This window comes from Mastigoproctus giganteus, chromosome 8, assembly GCF_048544385.1.
Source record: "Mastigoproctus giganteus isolate SK-2022 chromosome 8, ASM4854438v1, whole genome shotgun sequence".
Classification (NCBI taxonomy): Eukaryota; Metazoa; Arthropoda; class Arachnida; order Uropygi; family Thelyphonidae; genus Mastigoproctus; species Mastigoproctus giganteus.
The window spans coordinates 164,078,050-164,097,124 of record NC_143582.1 but is presented as its reverse complement, the minus strand read 5'-3'; the positions used below and the strand labels follow the sequence as shown (position 1 = coordinate 164,097,124).

Here is a 19,075-nt window from a genome sequence, read left to right as displayed (position 1 = left end):
ACCGTGCAGGTGCCTAGTCTCCAGCCACTGCAATTTGCAGAACTTAAGCCTCTCTTGGTAAGAGGATCCCTTCATTCCCCTCACCAATCTTGTTGCCCTTCTCTGTACACACTCAAGCAAATCTACATCCTTCCTAAAATGAGGCCTCCAGACCTGTATGCAGTACTTAAGACGTGGCCTGACCATTGCCTTATACAGAGGGACAATCACCTCCTTTTCCCTGCTAGCAAAATTTCTATAAATCATTGACAAAACCCCATGACCTGCCCTGGCAGCCTGTCTGCATTGCTCAGAAAACTTCATATCTTACTGCACTCCCAGGTCTTTTTCATTTTCTACCGCCTTAAGTGTAGTACCACACAGTTGGTACGTTTCTCTGTGGTTACTTCTACCCATATGCAGTACTTTGCATTTGTCAAGGTTAAACTTCAGTTGCCACTTCTTAGCCCATCTGCCCAAATTATATAGATCCTGTTGCAGTAGCACACTGCCATTACTGTCATTAACAACCCTTCCAACCTTTGTATCATCTGCAAACTTCGACACTAAGCCTGATATACATTCATCAGTATCATTGATAAATGTACAAAACAACAGAGGACCCAACACCAAACCCTGTGGGACTCCACTAATAACATTAGACCACGAAGAGCAGCACCCATTAATTACCACCCTCTGTCTTCTCCCACTCAACCATCCTTTTATCCATTGTAGCAACTTACCTTTGATACCATTCTGCTCCAATTTCTACAATAGTCTTCCATGCGCAACAGTGTCAAAAGCTTTCCTGAAATCCAAATATATGATATCAAAGTTATTTTTTGCATCCAGTTCCTTTGTAACCACATCATAATATCCTATCAAATTTGTCAGACAAGTCTTTCCCTTAACAAACCCATGCTGTGTCCGAATTATTGCTGTAGTCTTGTTTAGATTATTCTGCAATTCATCTTTTACCCTGTACAGAAGTTAAACTAACTGGTCTGTAATTACTCGTGTCACCCTTTGATCCCCCCCCTTTGTGAATTGGGGATACATTTGCACATCTCCAGTCCGTGGGGACCTCCCCTGAGTTCAAGGATGCTCTCATAATCATGGCGAAGGGTTTTCTTAGTTGCTTTGCCACCTCCTTTAATATAACTGGATAGATCCCATCCATCCCAGGTACCTTCCTTATGTTTAACTTCAACAATTTCTCTTCCACTTTGCTCTCAGTTATTACAAAATAATTAAGCACCCTGCTACAATTTGATAACCTTCTGCCATTTTCAAACCTTAACTCCTCATGTGAATGTAGATGCAAAATACTCATTCAGTTTGTTTGCTATCTGAGCAGGATCATCAACAGTCGAACCATCGATATGAAGTGGACCAATCAGATTCATCCCCTTCCTTTTAGAGTTTATTTAAGTAAAGAAATCCTTGCTGTTTTTCTTAGCATCTTTTGCCAAAGATTTCTCATAATCTGCCTTCGCCTGCCTAACCTCCTTTGTGACCTGATTACAGACTCTCTTATATCTGCCATAGGCTTCTGAGTCGCTTGATAATTTATATGCATCCCATGCATTTTTCTTCTCTGTCACGAGTCTCATTAGTTCATTTGATAACCATTTAGGCCTAAACCTTGAACAATATTTCTTAATAGGTATGAAACTTTTAGTAGCATCCATGATTAATTCCTTGAATGCTTCCCACTTAGTATTTACTGTTGGTGTCATCGTCAGTTGATCCCACTGTACAGAATTTAAAAACTGTCTGAGACCACTGTACTTACCTTTATGGAATCAAAAACCCTTTCCTTTACCCCTGATGGTAATTATATCTTTAAGTAAATCCCACATCAGTACACTGTGATCACTGCCACCTAGTGGTTCCTTTATCTGCAAATTCTTAATACAAGAATGATCGTTGCTGATAACCAGATCAAGAGTATTACCCTCTCTGGTGGGCACATAGGAAGTCCAGGCAACAAATTGGCAGATAATGTTACTAAATTAATTACCACTTCACTACTAAATCAATTACCACTGACAGTAGACAAAAAATGTATTACCAAAAATATACACAGGTAATCAGGTTCAGTTGTGTACACCAGTGGCAACTAAGTTTGGAAGATCAAAGATTCAAAATAAAGCACGTTAAATCAGTTCTACAACCATAATCATCTTCAGAATGAACAAGCAGAAGAAAGTTAGGCTTGCTCTTCTGAGAAGCAGACACATAAATGTTACTCATGTCTGTCTGCTAAGAGGTGACAAAGTTCTTCTGTGTCCTAGATGTAACAGTGTTTACCATCAAGCACTTCCTTATGAACTACCTGGTTATGCATGAGAATGGCAAATGGTCCTATCTCACTTGAGAATCAATTACTAATACTCATATGAATTGTAGATGACAGTTTTAACATTCTGAAGTGTTCTTCTTCCTGAAGCTCATCAGTATGTGCCATTATCTAAGCTGTGATCTGATTAGAACAGTTTACCAAGAAACAAAAAAAAAAATCTTCCACCATAAGCATGCTGCACTATAGCCTATACACTGGGAAATTCTAACAAACAAACAAACAAACAAACGCAACTTGATTGAGAATCTGCGAAATGACTTTTTATGGTACAGATTCCTCTCTTTCAGTCTGAGACAGCTGCAGAATGCAATTGGGTCTGCAAGAGCCAAAGTCCCTAGCCAGCAGCCATTGGATGCACTCAACATCTTGTGGAGTCCATGCTTTGATGGATTGAGGCTGTTCTGAGGGATAAAGGAGTTGCTATGTGGTATTAGGCCAAACTGGCCATTTAGTGTTTATCCAAATGTAACTCAGTGTCAGAATATTGATGTTAATGAAACTGTTTGAAAATTTGCATGTCAGTACATCATTATAATAAATTCTGACGACATCCTTTTTCAGACAAGACAATGGGGCATCAATTTAAATTGAAAAAAGATGTCTGCAGGATAGATGTGTGAAATTTTTAATTCAACCAGGGAGTAATTAATTTTGGAATAAACTTCACCTAGTGGTGTTGTGGAAGTGGGTAGTTTGGAGAAATTATTGGAAGAATTGACAAATGAAGTGGTTTTTTTTTTTTTTTTTGTCTGTGCTGTATAAGCTGTGCTTCCTTTCATCACTAATATACATATGATAAAACAGGCCTTAAATCAGAAGTAAAAATAATCAGGTAAGACACTTAGAGTGGTCAGTATGACACAAGCTATAATCCTTTTAGAATTAAAATAAGAAAATATATATTATATTTTCTACTTTTAATTATAGAAGAAGAAAATATAATATTAATAATTCAATTTTTGAAAAGGATTTTACCTCTTATTAATTTTATCTCATCTTAATTAGGTTGCAAAGTCAGGCTCCATTAGGCTACATAATTCATCTGACAAATTTAAGATTTTTCTTATGAAAATCCTTTTTCTTATGTGAAAAACCTTAGAAATATGATAATCAAAGAACTATTTGATATTCTAATTCTAATTAAAAAGTTTTTCCACTGAAATATTCAAGAAATTCATTGATGTTACAGTATCATGACTGCATGTTTATAGCAAAACTGCAAAAGAATCAATAATAGATCAAGGAAATATAGTTAGTATATATTGTATACAGTATATTTTGCATGTGTTTATTTATAATATAAATATACATAAATGAAATATATTTTATATAATATATTTATGTTAAATATTAAAATAAGTGTAGGGATCTCATTAACCTTGTTAATTAGATCCCTATGCTTGTATGACTCGACTAGATAAACAAACACCTCCACAAATTTCAAAAATACTCACTAGAGACAGGAGACTCGCTAGAGTTGGCAATCACTCTGGTAGCTCTTTGCTTTCCATGTTAAATATAGAATTTGTTGATTTATTAAATTAAAATTTAATAGTTTATAAGATTAACTATGAATTTTACACACAAGATTTAAATTAATTACTGTCATTCTGAGAGATAACACATTGTTTATATAATGGATCACTTATGGTGGGTCTTTATTCATATTTCATTTATTAACTGATATTTTATTTAACATTTTATATGTGTATATTATAATATATATTGTTTCAACAGATATAATTTGAAATGTTTGGAATTTCTTATTTTATTAGGTGTTTGCTACTGATTTGGATACAGGAATAAATGGGGACATTACATATACTTTTGATGGTGCTTCACATAGTAATCAATTCAGAATTCATCCTAAAACAGGGGCAATTTTCTCCCAAGGTGCTCTTAAACATGGCTATTTAATGGAGTTGACTGTAAGAATAAAATTCTGGATTATTTTGTTTTAATTTTGTACATAAGTAGAATGACAATTCAATAATTGTAGATTACTTAAAATACCATTTATAATTGACTTAATATGATAGCATAGCTTAATTTATTATGGTACTCTCCTTTTTTTTTTTTTTTTTTTATAATTTGCAATTGATGTTTGAATAGGGTGAATGATAATTTTAATTTAAATTAGGAGTAAGTAAGTTGGAGTTTAAAAACAGAAGTTAAAATATGCGCAAAGAAGTAGAAGTGCACGTCTTCCTCCTTGGTTGTCAATATTAAAGTTGAAAAATAAATGGTTAATACTGGAGGCCAATAGCCATAACAAGTGGCTTTCGTTATCCACGTCTTCAGTTGGCAATGCTCGGTTGAGAGTGAACGCGTGTATTTAAGAAAGCTAAGTTCCCATGATGCTCCTGGTTACATGTGGAAATCTCAGGTGCATGAGATACCAAGCCGGTGCAATGTTGTAAGGTAGTTTGGTATTTAATGCTTTGAGATTGGAATGGCGGAGGAACCATTCTATGACTAGGGCTTCATATTAGATTTTAATTTGATAATGGGAATGGCTGAGTCTACTAAGGGGGTGTGATTGTGAGATTGAACATGTGATGCTAGTTCTGTGTTGTTTGGCCTGTCTTAAAACTATTGTAGTGGTAGTACGCATGTGTGTTTGATATTTTAATAGAACCATATTTTGAAGTTGTGCTACCAATGTAACATGCATTGCAGTTAGGTTGACATTTTATTAGGTAAATAATATTGTTCATATTGCTGATATATTTTTGTGTGTCTTTGTATGAATTAAATAATGAGCCAAGTTTATTATAAGTTGAGAATGTGAGGGTGCCTTTGAATATGCCGCGGAACTGTTTGTAAAAACTACTATGGTATGGTAGGATAATATGTAGGTTATTATTAGAGGTGTGTTTGGGTGGATTGTTAATATTATTTTGGATGGTGAAAATGGTTTGTTGAATTAATTGAGTAGGGTACCTTCTAGATATGAATTTTGTTGTAAGATAAACCCCTGGAGCTCACATCTGGTGAGTATGGGCTTGGTACACCCAGGGTCCTGAGCTGGATATCACCATTCTTCTCTTTCTTGGTGATTCCCTTCTACTTCTCTCTCTCTCTCTCTCTGGCGCCTCTGTAGCCAGGTGGGCAGGAGCAGCAGTGCTTAGCACATGCTTCTTGATTAGATCGGGGTTCGAGCCCTTGACCACCAAATACGATGTATGCAGAAAGGTCAGGGAATGACCACCGCATATCCCCAGAGCAATATGGCCTTAGGTTGCTGATGCTCCTAAAAACCAAAATAAGAACAACAACAACTCTCTCTCTCTCTCCCTCTCTCTCTCTCTCTCTCTCTCTCTCTCTCTCTCTCTCTCTCTCTCTCTCTCTCAGGGTAACTCGGGAATTTTTTTTTTGGCTGGTGCAGCATAAGCCTCAGGCTTCCTTGCACCATATAGCTATTAATAATAATAATATTGAAGTTCATGATTGAGATCGTTTTGTGTAGAACTGTATTTTTTAGCATTGTAAATCTGATTATAAAGAACTGTTTTTTTTATATTAAGGGGGCAGTGCAAATCAAAATGTAGGTACTTGCCAGTATGGGTATTTTTTCTGAAAATTCTTGTTCCTAGTTTGGTGTCATTCCTATGTATGGTGAGGTTCAGAAAATTAATTTGTCCGTTTTCTTCAAGTTCTAGGGTGTAATTTAATCTATTGTGTATTGAATTTAATGAAAAGATCGTCTATTGTGGATTTTGGTCCTATTAAAAGAATGTCATATGCATATCTTATAAATAATTTTATATCTGGGAGGTATGGTTGTAGTACATAGTTTTCTATTAAAGCTAGGTAAATTTGAGAAAGGAGGGCTGAGATCCCCAATCCCATAGGTAATCTGTATATTTTCTGGTATATCTGATTGAGAAATCGAAAATATCTAGCATCTAATAAATAGGTTGTAAGTTCTAGAATACTATTAATTGAAAGGGAAGTGCAATTGGGTAAGGTATTATCGTCTGTTAAGAAATTACGTAGAGTTTGTAATGTTGAAGGTAAATGTACATTAGTGTACAATGACACTACATTGAACGATGCTGTTATGTTGTTGTTGGTTATTGGAATATTTTTTTTTATCAAATGTTTGGGAGGTATTGTTTACTTTGAATTTCGAGAATTTGGTGAGGGGGGGAGTTGATCTTAACTAGGAAAGAAGATAAATTAGTGAAGGCTGATTTACTGAAAGATATTATAGGTCGTATTGGGTGGTTGGGTTTATGAAGTTTGGTAATTCCAAATATGCGGTAAAATGTTGTTCCGGATGCCATTTTGTTGTAAGATGTGTAAGTTTATTTCATTGTTTGACCTTAATTTTCTTAGAATGATGGCTAGTTTGTTTGTATGTTTAGAAATATTATATGTATTGTCTAATTTATGTGTCTGAGTCGGAGAGTATCAATTCCATTTTTTCAATGTATTTATTTTTATTAATTACTACTATGGTGTCGGCTTTTTGAACTATAATATTTTGGTTATTACGTATTTTTTGTAAGTTACTTAACTGTTGTTTATTATGTTGGGTTGAAATTTAAGGCTAGAATTAAGAATTGAATTGCTTTGTTGTATTAATCTCCATTTATCTGGGTGGTTATTTAATTATATTAATTATATTATGGTTATTTTACAACATATAATGAAATACATATAAAAGCTGCTATAAAAGACATCGAACTTAGACATAACAGGAAATGGAGAACCCTCACACAGAAACCTCACACACGCACCCCAAAAGTCTTCCACAGTAGACATTTCATCATACCCCTTTCCCCCTACCGAACTCGCTAGCCTCGATTACGGTTTTAATTTTGCCATCAAAGGTGACCAATATCCATATAAAGAATGCATAATAGAATTACAAACTAAATTAAATAACCACCTGGATAAATGGAGATTAATACACCAAAGCAATTCAATTCTTAATTCTAGACTTAAATTCCAAGCCAACATAAATAAACAACAGTTAAGTAACTTTCAAAAAATACGTAATAACCCAAATATTATAGTTCAAAAAGCCGACAAAGGCGACACCATAGTAATAATTAATAAAAATAAATACATCGAAAAAATGGAATTGATACTCTCTGACTCAGAAACATATAAACTAGACAATACATATAATATTTCTAAACATAAAAACAAACTAGACATCATTCTAAGAAAATTAGGGTCAAACAATGAAATCAACTTACACATCTTACAACAAATTAGCATTCGGAACAACATTTTACCACATATGTTTGGAATTACCAACTTCATAAACCCAACCACCCACTACGACCTATAATATCTTTCAGTAAAGAAGCCTTCACTAATTTTTCTTCTTCCCTAGTTAAGATCAACTCCCCACTCACCAGATTCTCGAAATTCAAAGTAAACAATAACTCCCAAACATTTGATAAAATAAAACATATTACAATAACCAACAACAACAACATAATAGCATCGTTCGATGTAGTCTCATTGTACACTAATGTATATTTACCTTCAACATTACAAACTCTACATAATTTCTTAACAGACGATAATACCTTACCCAATCACACTTCCCTTTCAATTAATAGTATTCTAGAATTTACAACCTTTTTATTAGATGCTAGATATTTTCGATTTCTCAATCAGTATACCAGCAAATATGCGGGTTACCTATGGGATTGGGGATCTCAGTCCCCCCTTTCTGAAATTTACCTAGCTTCAATTTAAATACTATGTACTACAACCATTCCCCCCACAGATATAAAATTATTTATAAGATATGCAGATGACATTCTTTTAATAGGACCAAAATCCACAATAGGCGATCTGTTCATTAAATTCAATTCAGTACACAATAGATAAAATTACACCCTAGAACTTGAAGAAAATGGACAAATTAATTTTCTAAACCTCACCATATATAATAATGACACCAAACTAGGAACAAGAATTTTCAGAAAAAATACCCATACTGGCAAGTACCTACATTTTGATTCGCACCACCCCCTTAACATAAAAAAAGCCGTTCTTTATAATCAGATTTATAATGCTATAAAATACAGTTCTTCACAAAACGATTGTTCAAACTGTAATACTGAAATTATCTTCAAAGGAATGAAATGCTTTATTCCTCATTTCAATACTTATGGCCTTTATCTACCAAGGGATGCACAGGTCAAAGCTAGTGGTCCACCACTAGCTTTGACCTGTGCATCTCTGGCTTCATGGGCCCCTGGTGACAAGCATTTCTGTGGCCAATCGATCCTCGTGCATTTAAAGAGTGTTTTTCTTTCCTGCGACTGACTTTTTCTTGTTTTCTCTCTTAACTAGCTCTATTTGCTTAAAAAGCACTAAGAAAAGAGCCCAGAAGAAGGAAAGTACCTCTTTCTTTAATTTAATTAGTCTCACTAACTGTACTTACTTCGATGCTTGGCCACCAATTGGCACTGCCCCTGCTTTCCCATGGAGGGGCCGGTAGCCTGGCTGGTAAAGATAAACTTCAGTGCTAAAAGGAGCCATCATGGATACAAAGAGTTATCCACCTTTAGCGCCTTCAAGCTGAAGTCCAGAAACTGCTGACATTGATCATGACTCCAGTCAACTGAAGGGGCTTCAAGGAGAGAACCACAGTGTCATGATGATATCCCAAATTTCCTGTTAATACGTTCCCTATCCACCCAACCTGTGGGAAAGTTATCACCATTCTTAATTCAAAAATATTTGGAATCTATTTCTGGATCAACAAAAATGGTAAAAAGATTGCAATCCAGAAACTTCCTGATTGAAACAGCCACCTCAAAACATTCTGAGCTGCTGTTAAAGGCATCAACATTTGGTGGGTTGCCAGTATTAATTACTCCCCACAAAACCTTAAATTTATCAAAAGGAGTCACAGCGAGTGGGACCTAATTATAGTCTCCAAAGAATAACTATTCCAGGAACTCAGCAGTCAAAAAGTAATAAATGTGAAATGGACCGTGACTGAAAAAGATGGAAATCTACTCCAACTAGATCCATCATTTTAACATTGAGCTCCCCAGACTTACCATCCTCAATTAAAGCTGGCTATTTAAACTGTCAGATTGAACCTTTCATTTCATTCTAAATCCCATTAATTGCTTTAAATGTTAGAAATATGGTCATCCTACCAGGCATGTCGAGGTGACACCATATGTCCCATCTGCTGATCTAAAGAGCATACTCAAGCAGATTGCTCAGTCACAATCTCTGTTTGTCCAAACTGGAAAGGAAGCCACCCAGCCTTTTCCAAAATTTGTGAACTATAGATAACAGGAAAGAAAATTCAAAAATGCAAAATAGAAAATAAAGTCACTTTTTCTGAGGCACATAGGGAAGTTATGTTGAGCATTCCTAGTTATGCAGCCTTCACTGAAAACTTGGTTTCTACTGCAGCCAAACGGATATATCCGTTTTGCCTCACACCTCTCTAGCTAACTGGATGAAATCTGCACTTTCAACATCTAAAAAAAGATAATCCTCTAAATAAAACTAGCAAAGCTACAAAATATCCCTATCGGCATCCCTAGTAATATTCCATCAGTACCATTTGACAAAGAACAATTAAAATCTGACACAGGCTGAAAAAAAAATGGAATCTCCCACCAACAATATGGATGTAGGTGAGCTTTTAGATAATGATGAGCCCATTTTAGTAGTCCATGCAATTGACACCATGGATTCTGGAAGCCCTTTTTTCCTGAAAAAATAAAACAAGACAGATAGAAATGCTCTACTTCAAAAAAATGGCAGTGATCACAGTATGCTGAAGTGGGATTTACTCAAAGAGGTAACTACCATTAGGGGTAAAGGGAAGGGTTATTGCTTTCATAAAGGCGGCTACGATGGACTGAGACAGTCTTTAAATTCTATACAGTGGGACCAACTGATGATGTTACCAACAGCAAATGCAAAATGGGAAGCATTCAAAGAACTTATCTTGGAAGCTACTAGGCTATACATACCAACTAAGAAATACTGTTCAAGGTTTGGGCCTAAATGGATGTCAGATGAACTGATGAGGCATATGGTAGAGAAGAAACATGCATGGGATACATACAAATTAACACATGACACAGAAGCCTATGATAGATACAAGTTGATCTGTAACCAAGTTACAAAGGAGATTAGGCAGGTGAAGGCAGATTACGAGAAATCTTTGGCAAGGGATGCAAAGAAAAACAGCAAAGAGTTCTTTACTTATGTTTACGTAAACTCTAGAAGGAAGGGGATGAATCAGATTTGTCCACTTGATATTGATGGGTCAACTGTTGATGATCCTGCTCAGGTAGCTAACAAACTAACTGAATATTTTGCATCGACATTCACACATGAGGAGTTATTTAGCGAGGGGAAAGCCAGAGGTGTATTCAACTCTAGCAGTAAGCTAGAGAATCTTGTAATAACTGAGAGTAAAGTGGAGGAGAAATTGTTGAAGATAAACACAAGAAAGGCACCCGGGGTGGATGGGATCTATCCAGTTATATTAAAGGAGGCAGCAAAGGAAGTAAGCAAACCCTTAATAATAATTATTGAGAGCTTCCTTGGACTCAGGGGAGGTACCCACAGACTGGAGATGTGCAAATGTCACCCCAATTCACAAAGGAGGATCAAAGGCTGACACATGTAATTATAGACCTGTGAGTTTAACTTCTGTTCCAGGAAAATTAATGGAGGCACTAGTTAAAGAAGCACTGCAGGATCATTTAGACAAGACTTGAACTATAGCTCGGACACAGCATGGTTTTGTTAAAGGGAAGTCTTGCCTGACCAATTTGATTGGATACTATGATGTAGTCACAAAAGAACTAGATGCAGGGAATAACTTTGATATTATATATTTGGCTCTTAGAAAGGCTTTTGATACTGTTGCACATGGAAGACTGCTGCACAAATTGGAGCAGTGTGGCATTGGAGGCAAATTGCTGCTATGGATAAGGGGATGGTTGAGTGGCAGAAGACAGAGAGTGGTAATCAATGGACACTGCTCAACGTGGACTAATATTATTAGTGGAGTTCCTCAGGGTTCAGTGTTGGGTCCGTTGTTGTTTTCGGTGTTTATGAATGATATTGATGATGGGATATCAAGTTTAATGTCCAAGTTTCCAGATGATACAAAGGTTGGCAGGGTTGTTAAGGACACCACTGACGCTATGCTGCGGCAACAGGATCTGGAAAGGTTGAACAGATGGGCTGAGAGGAGGCAAATGAAGTTTAACATTGACAAATGTAAAGTACTACATATGGGAAACAGTAACCCCAGAGCAAAGTATCAACTCTGCGGTACTACACTGACAGTGGTGGAGAATGAAAAGGACCTGGGGGTAATTGTGCAGGCAGATATGAAGTTCTCTGAGCAGTGCAGATGAGCTGCAAGAGTAGCTCATGGTGTCTTGTCAATGATATACAGGAATTTTTCTAGCAGGGATAAGGAGGTGATTATTCCCTTGTATTAAGGCAATGGTTAGGCCACATCTTGAGTACTGTATACAGGTCTGGAGGCCTCATTTCAAGAAGGATGTAGAGCTGCTGGAACAGGTACAGAGAAGGGCAACAAGATTAGTGAATGGAACAAAGGGTTGCTCTTACGAAGAAAGGCTTAAGTTTTGCAAATTACAGAGTCTGGAGACTAGGCACCGGCGAGGTGATCTGATAGAGGTGTATAAGGCTTTGAATGGTTTGAGCATGCTCAATGCCAATGGGATTCTTCATCTTGCTCAGAATAATCAGCTCAGAGGGCATAAATTCAAATTGAGGAAGGACGGATGTCGGATAGATGTGCGGAAATTTGCCTTTGGCCAGCGGGTGGTTGGTTGGTGGAACCAACTTCCATTACTTGTTGTTGAAGTTGATAGCCTAAACAAATTTAAAGCTCAACTGGACAGGTATTTCGAGCGAACGGAGGGCTGAAATGGGAGTGGTGTGTTTTTTTTTTTTTTTTTTGGCTGATGCTGAATAAGCTTGCTTTCTTGCATCATATGCCTCTACTCATGCTAATGCTAAAGTGCATCTGCAATATTTTCCAACATCACTGTAGATAAGCTCCCAATTAAATCTAGCAGCTGTAATACAGAACTGTGTGCGATTCTCATAGCCCTAAACTTTACATACTCAACAGCTTTACATACTACATGGTGTATGTCACCATGTAGTATGTAAAGATTTTGTCAGTGCTGTACAGCAAAAGCAGCCCTAGGAATAGATGTGAATACCTCCTTCTAGTTTGTCTCACACATTAATATAATGTGCCTCTGAGCATGATATATCATATGCTGACTTCGTTCCCAAAAGTATAACTGTTCTTCTTGACATATTCCTCAGTACACCAGTTTCAGATTATAGGTTTGTTATAAATAGTTTAAAAATGATAAATATCTGGAAAACCAAGTCAACAGCAAGCTACTCCATATTTTTTTTTATGTGAACCTATAGTACTTAGTACCGTGCTTGGGTTGGAGGTTGAGAAGACGAAAGAAGATATTTGTTGACATTGGACTTGAACTTCTGTATTCAGGAAATACGTATGAAGCAAGGTTGTTGCAGAAAACGGCAGTTGAATGAATAAATGAGGAAGATGAAAAGTTGGTTCTGTGGGTTTGAAGTTGGACAGTAAATGGATGTTGGCTGGTGGCGGCATGAGTTCGGACTATTTTGAAAGAGAGAGCGGGAATTATAGAACCCAATTCAGAAGAACAGTGCCCATGGAAGTATCTGTAGAAGAGGCATGCAGCAGAAACAGTATGTCTATGAGAAAGCGAGTGGAGAGACTCTGTTAGAGATGAATCATCAATTAACCTAAATGCCCTCTTCTGAATGGAATCAAGAAGCCTGAGGGAGGTTTTGGGGGCACCACCCCAGATGTGGGAACAATATTCCATGACAGGGTGGATTTCCGATTTATACAGAGTGAGCAGCTGCTTGGAAGAAAAGTAACGCCGAGAGCGAAAGAGAAAACCCAGTTTTTTAGATCCAGAGGAAGCAATATTTGTAATGTGCTTGTGCCAAAAGAGATTAGAAGTCAGGGTAATCCCCAAAAGAGATATATCATTTTGCCTAGAAATCGGAGTGTCACTAAAGATAAGCATAGGAGCAGAAGAATCCTTTTTGCGAGATATAAGACAAGACTGAGTTTTAGAAGGGTTGAAATCAACTACATTGTCTTTGCCTCACTGGAGAATTACCTGAAGATCGGCATTTAAGGAATTGGTAGTAGATTTTCGAGAAGTTGAATCTGATTGAGCAGGAAAAGGTTTCTCAAAATGGAAAGTGGAATGCAATGTGCTATCATCAGCAAAACTATGGATAGGATTTCCAGTCAATGGAAGTAGGTCATTAATATACAAGAGGAAAAGAGTGGGGGACAGAACTGAACTTTGGGGGACACCGGCATTAGTGGAGAAGTTAGAAGACAGAAAGCCATCTACCATGACCCTCAGTGAGCGATCAGAGAGAAAACTGGATAACCAATTACTAAAAACAGTTGGCAAACCATAAGATGGAAGCTTGTTTAGAAGACCTTTATGCCAAACATGATCGAAAGCCTTTGAGATGTCAAGAGCAACTACTTGTGTTTCACTGAAAACTTTCCATCACCAAATTTCCTTTCCATATAAAGAAAGATCTAATATTCTGGAAATCCAGTACTAACAATAAGAGTTACAAAGCTACTGCAACAAGATCTAAAAAAATTAGGCAGATGGACTGAGAAATGGCAGTTGAATTTTAAAATTGACAATATGTGTGTAGCAGTAATCCCAGATTAACGTATCATGTGGTACTACACTTGTGATAGTGAAAAATTGAAAAGATCTGGGAGTAATTATGCAGTCAGATATGAAGTTCTCTGAGCAATGCAGACAGGCTGCCAGGACAGCTCATGGCACTTTGTCTGTGATATACAGGAACTTTGCTAGCAGGAATAAGGAAGTGATTATCGCATTGTATAAGGCAATGGGATAGTTAGGCCATATGTTGAGTACTACATAAAGGTCTGGAGGCTTCATTTTAGAAAAAATGTAGATCTGCTGGAATGGGTGCAGAGAATAAAATAAGATTGGAGAAGGGAGTGAAAGGGTGGTCTTATGAAGACAGGCTTTAGTTCTGTGAATTGTAGCATCTGGAGGCTAGGTACCTGTGAGGTGATCTAATTGAAGTGTTTAAGGCTTTGAATGGATTGTGCAAGGTCAATGCTGATGGCATTAGCATTAGTAGAGGCATTTGATGCAAGATAGCAAGCTTATGCAGCATCAGCCAAAAAAAAAAAAAAAAAAAAACACTTCCACTTCACCCCTCTGTTCGTTCAAAATACCTGTCCAGCTGAGCCTTAAGCTTATTTAGGCTATCAACTTCCACGACAAGGGATGGAAGTCTGTTCCACCAACCAACCACCCGCTGGCTAAAGGCAAATTTCCGCAATCTATCCTACACCTGTCATTCCTCAATTTGAATTTATGCCCTCTTTGGTGATTATTCTGAGCAAGAGGAAGAATCCCATCAGCACTGAGCATGCTTAAACCATTCAAGGCTTTATACACCTCTATCAGATCACCTTGCTGGTGCCTAGTCTCCAGACACTGTAATTTGCAAGACTTAAGCCTTTCTTTCTTTCTTAAGCCTTTCTTTACAGTGTCTAGAGATTTTATCTTCAGCCAGAAGGCGGTTGATTATTGGAACAAAATTCCATCTTTTGTTGTGGAAGTGGGCAGTTAGAATAACTTAAAGGAAGAACTAGGCAATTATTGGAGGAGATGGGCAAGTGTGTGGGAGGGTTAAGTATTATTATTTTTTTGATTGATGCTTTATAAGCTTGCTTTCTTGCATCATGTGCCACTGCTAATAATAAAAAGAAGTTATATTAATTTGACTTCTAATTAACCACCTCATCTTCATCTGCTTAAAGTCACTGATCTACTTTGGTGCCCAAACTCTAATATTTAGTTGACTGTGAAGTACAGCTTTATTGACTGCTCCATATGTAATATCCACTGACAAATTGTTTTTGCCTCATATTCCTTAATGAATACCATTCTTACTATCACTCATCTTTTTGCTGACACAGCTTATGTGGCCAAAATTTTTACTTTCCTAGAATGGGTAAAATTCTACAATGCAGTTGAAACCACACTCACAGTTTATATTGATGCAAATTTGTTACCTTGTTGCTCTTGCACTGTAAAACCCATTCAGTTTTCTGTGATGAATGAAACAAATAACCTTGGAATGAATGAAACAGTTTCTCAGGTGATATATGGTTAAGTTTATAGGGGACATTGAATGTGCTGTAATGGACATGCAACTGGAGCATATTCCCTAAACTTTATATACAAAAACCATACTACGTCGTGTTATATAGGGACAACAACCATATTACATGGTGTTATATATACACCAGGGGAAAAAAATCTATAGAAACAAGCCTGTAGGCTGCTTTTATCAATGGTATTTTCCCTGTCAGAAGTATGTGGCAATAGAAAGGAACAACTTCAAAATAGCATTCTTTAAAGTTTCTTGTCCAAATAGGTAACTTCAGAGCTGCATAAGTTTGGCCTGTTTGTTTAGTTTCTGTGCTATAATTCTTTATTAATTTTAAACCCACTTAGTTGAATGGTATTGCTAGTGTTTTAATAAGGACCATGGCAGTATAGACGGTGATTCTCTTCTGCCAATGACGAACCTTAAATTTGGCAACCCCTTCCCCCAAACTCCTGTTTTTTTTTTTTTTTTTTTTGTTTTTTTTTAACCCATATAAAACTAAGTTTGAGCTTGGGGTGAATTCTAAATATTTTTAAAAGTTGTGTACAAGGCAGTTTTCTCCTTACACTGAGTGATCACTGAATTATGACCACCTAACTAATATTCGTAGATCCTTTTGCCCTCAGTACAGCAGCTGTCCAACGTGGCATTGATTCAACAAGATGTTGGAAGCATTTGGGAGGTTATGGAGATGATTGGTGTATCCAGACACCTAATATGCCTTTCCATTGTGTCCCACAAGTGCTCTATGGGATTGGTATCGGGGAACTTTGGAGGCCAATTAATATGCTGGAAGTCAGAACTGTGTTCCTCAAACTATTCCTGCACAACAAGTTCCCGATGGCTCGGCACATTGTCATCTTGGAAGACACCAATCAGCAAGCAGTTGACGAGAGTGGAGACCACTGATACGTTGTTCCACATGCACCAGGGGTCCAAGTTCCCTCCAGTGAAACTTGCCCCACACCGTACAACCGCCTCCACCGGCCTGCACTTTTGATACCATGCATGATGGATGAAGAACCTCATGTTGTTGGTGCCAAATCCGTACACAACCATTCACGGTGTGGAGTAAATAACGTGACTCATCTGACCAGCACACATTCTTCCAGTCTTCTAACATCCAACATGCATGCTATTTGCACCAGGTGAGTCTTTTATAACGATGAACCTTGGTTAGGAGAGGATGCGTAGGGGTCATCTGCTGGTATAGCCCATACGTGCAAGCATGCGACACATGGTCATGCCAGATATTGTTCTGGGTTGGCCCATGTTGTATTGGGTAGTCAGCTCTTCAACAGTGCTGCACCTGTTCGCCTGTACGAGTCATTGGACATGGTGCTCACCTCTAACCACTACTGGTACACTTTAACTACGGCGGCTCTCGAACACCCCACCAGTTCAGCCATTTGGGAAATCGAGGCACCAACTCGTTGAGCACCCACAGTCTGTCCTTTATCGAAGTCCGATAAATCCTTCCTTTTACCCATCACGCTCAGAATTTTACTAACTATTGAACCACTGACACCTTATCTAAGCTGTGTAGGTCGACTAACTCCGCACTCTTTTACCTCCCATGGTCAACGGGTCGCATTCAGTTTTCATAGGAGTGATCATAATTCAGTGATCTCTCAGTGTATATCACCATAGCCTTGGCCTTAATAATCCTGGTTTATAATTTTACTTATTGGCTATTATTTCTCTTACTGGTTGTTATTGAAAAATCAATTGTTCTGGTATTAACACAAGTAGGGCATATTAATATCATGTACAGATGTATTTCTTTATCAGGTGAAGGCAGCAGATGGTGGACAACCACCCCGTTTTACAACTACAAGAGTTGCTTTAGAAGTGCAGCCATCTCCCAAATCTTCCCGTAGAGCTCCAGTTATTAAGGCTATGGATTCTCATATTGTTGTCACAGAGAGCGATAGTGTTGGTCAATTAGTTGCCCTTGTCAAAGCTGAAGATCCGGATGGTGATCAGTTGTGGTATTCAATAGTTGGTAAGTAAAAGAGCACTAATTTTTTCATAATTTATATTACATAATATTTTTATATGAGCAAAACATTATTTTATATATTTTAATGTTTTAAAATTTTGATTAGTCCTAGAGCAGTTATTTTTAGTTTGAAAACAGTAATGGGTTATAAATTGCCTCTCATTTCAAAATGCTTATGCTTATGTTTATAGTGATGAGATTTATGAATATTTTTTATCATTTATTTTTTTATTATTATTATTTCACCCATATGTTCATCATAAATATAAAATTTCTTATTCGTAAACCTGATTGTTGTCATTATTATTTTTAATTTTTAATTCATCATTACAGTAACTCATTTTCATATCCCAGAGTTCAAGTGTTTATATCATGGCTTCCACTAGAGGTTTCTGATGTAATCATTTAATTCTACTGCTTTATTGGGAATGTAATATATGGACAACAACCATACTGCATGGTGTTATATATACACATGAAAAAAAAAAAAAAAACTCTGTAAAAACAAGCCTGCAGGGCTGCTTCTGCCTATTTCCCCAAAAAGGTTAAGAACAAAACAAACTATTGGAGGGGATGGATAGATGAAATGGGATTTTTTTTTTTTTTTTTTTTTTGTGGCTGATTATGTATAACCTCGCTCTCTTGCATCATTTGTCACTACTAATACTATAAGAATTGTAAAAATAAAATTTATTATCACAAAGTACTCAATGCAACAGTCTTAATGCTCATAGCACAGCAAAGTTCCCTTGTATTTTACTTCAGTACCACTTGATTCTCCTTTGTGAATTTGAGTGACATTCACTCATCACCGCTCTCTTGCATCATTTGTCACTACTAATACTATAAGAATTGTAAAAATAAAATTTATTATCACAAAGTACTCAATGCAACAGTCTTAATGCTCATAGCACAGCAAAGTTCCCTTGTATTTTACTTCAGTACCACTTGATTCTCCTTTGTGAATTTGAGTGACATTCACTCATCACCAATCCAAAGGGACCTCTCCTGAATCCAAGAATGCTCTCATAATTATAGCTAAACATTTGCTTAGTATTTTTGCTGCATCTCTTAATATAATTGGATAGATCCCATCTGATTCAGGTGTCTTATTTACTTTAAGCTGCAACAATTTCTCTTCCATTTCATCTCAATTATCACAAAATCATTTAGCTTACTGTTAGAATTTGATCTACTTTAGGCATCCCCATCTATAAAAAAATTCCTCTTGTGAATGTGGATGCAAAATATCTGCCAGTCACATGAATTGGATCAACATCAACCAGTGAAATTTTATACCTTCAGGTGTTAACATAAATAAAGAAGTTTTTGCTAGTTTCTTTGCCAGCAACATCCCTTAATTTGCCTTAGCTTGCCTAACCAACTCTGTGACTTAATTTCAGACTATAGCTTTCTGTATCTCCTGACAATTTATAAGCATCCCATGCATTTTTCTTCTCTACTGT

The 19,075-nt window shown here is 36.9% G+C and overlaps 1 protein-coding gene across 8 annotated transcripts in view; it reads left to right on the top strand.

Moving 5' to 3' along the window:
- Window positions 1–19,075, top strand: part of LOC150081977 (fat-like cadherin-related tumor suppressor homolog) — a 1,021,521-nt gene that overhangs the window by 509,856 nt on the left and 492,590 nt on the right. For all 8 annotated transcript variants that reach the window (XR_016547261.1, XR_016547260.1, XM_090379029.1 and 5 more), the window contains 2 exons: window positions 4,120–4,272; window positions 17,399–17,612. Coding sequence is in view for 6 of the 8 variants with exons in the window: in XM_090379029.1 (XP_090235155.1) it covers window positions 4,120–4,272; window positions 17,399–17,612 (367 nt within the window). In the remaining 2 variants the exon portion in view is untranslated. The remainder of the gene's footprint in view (window positions 1–4,119; window positions 4,273–17,398; window positions 17,613–19,075) is intronic.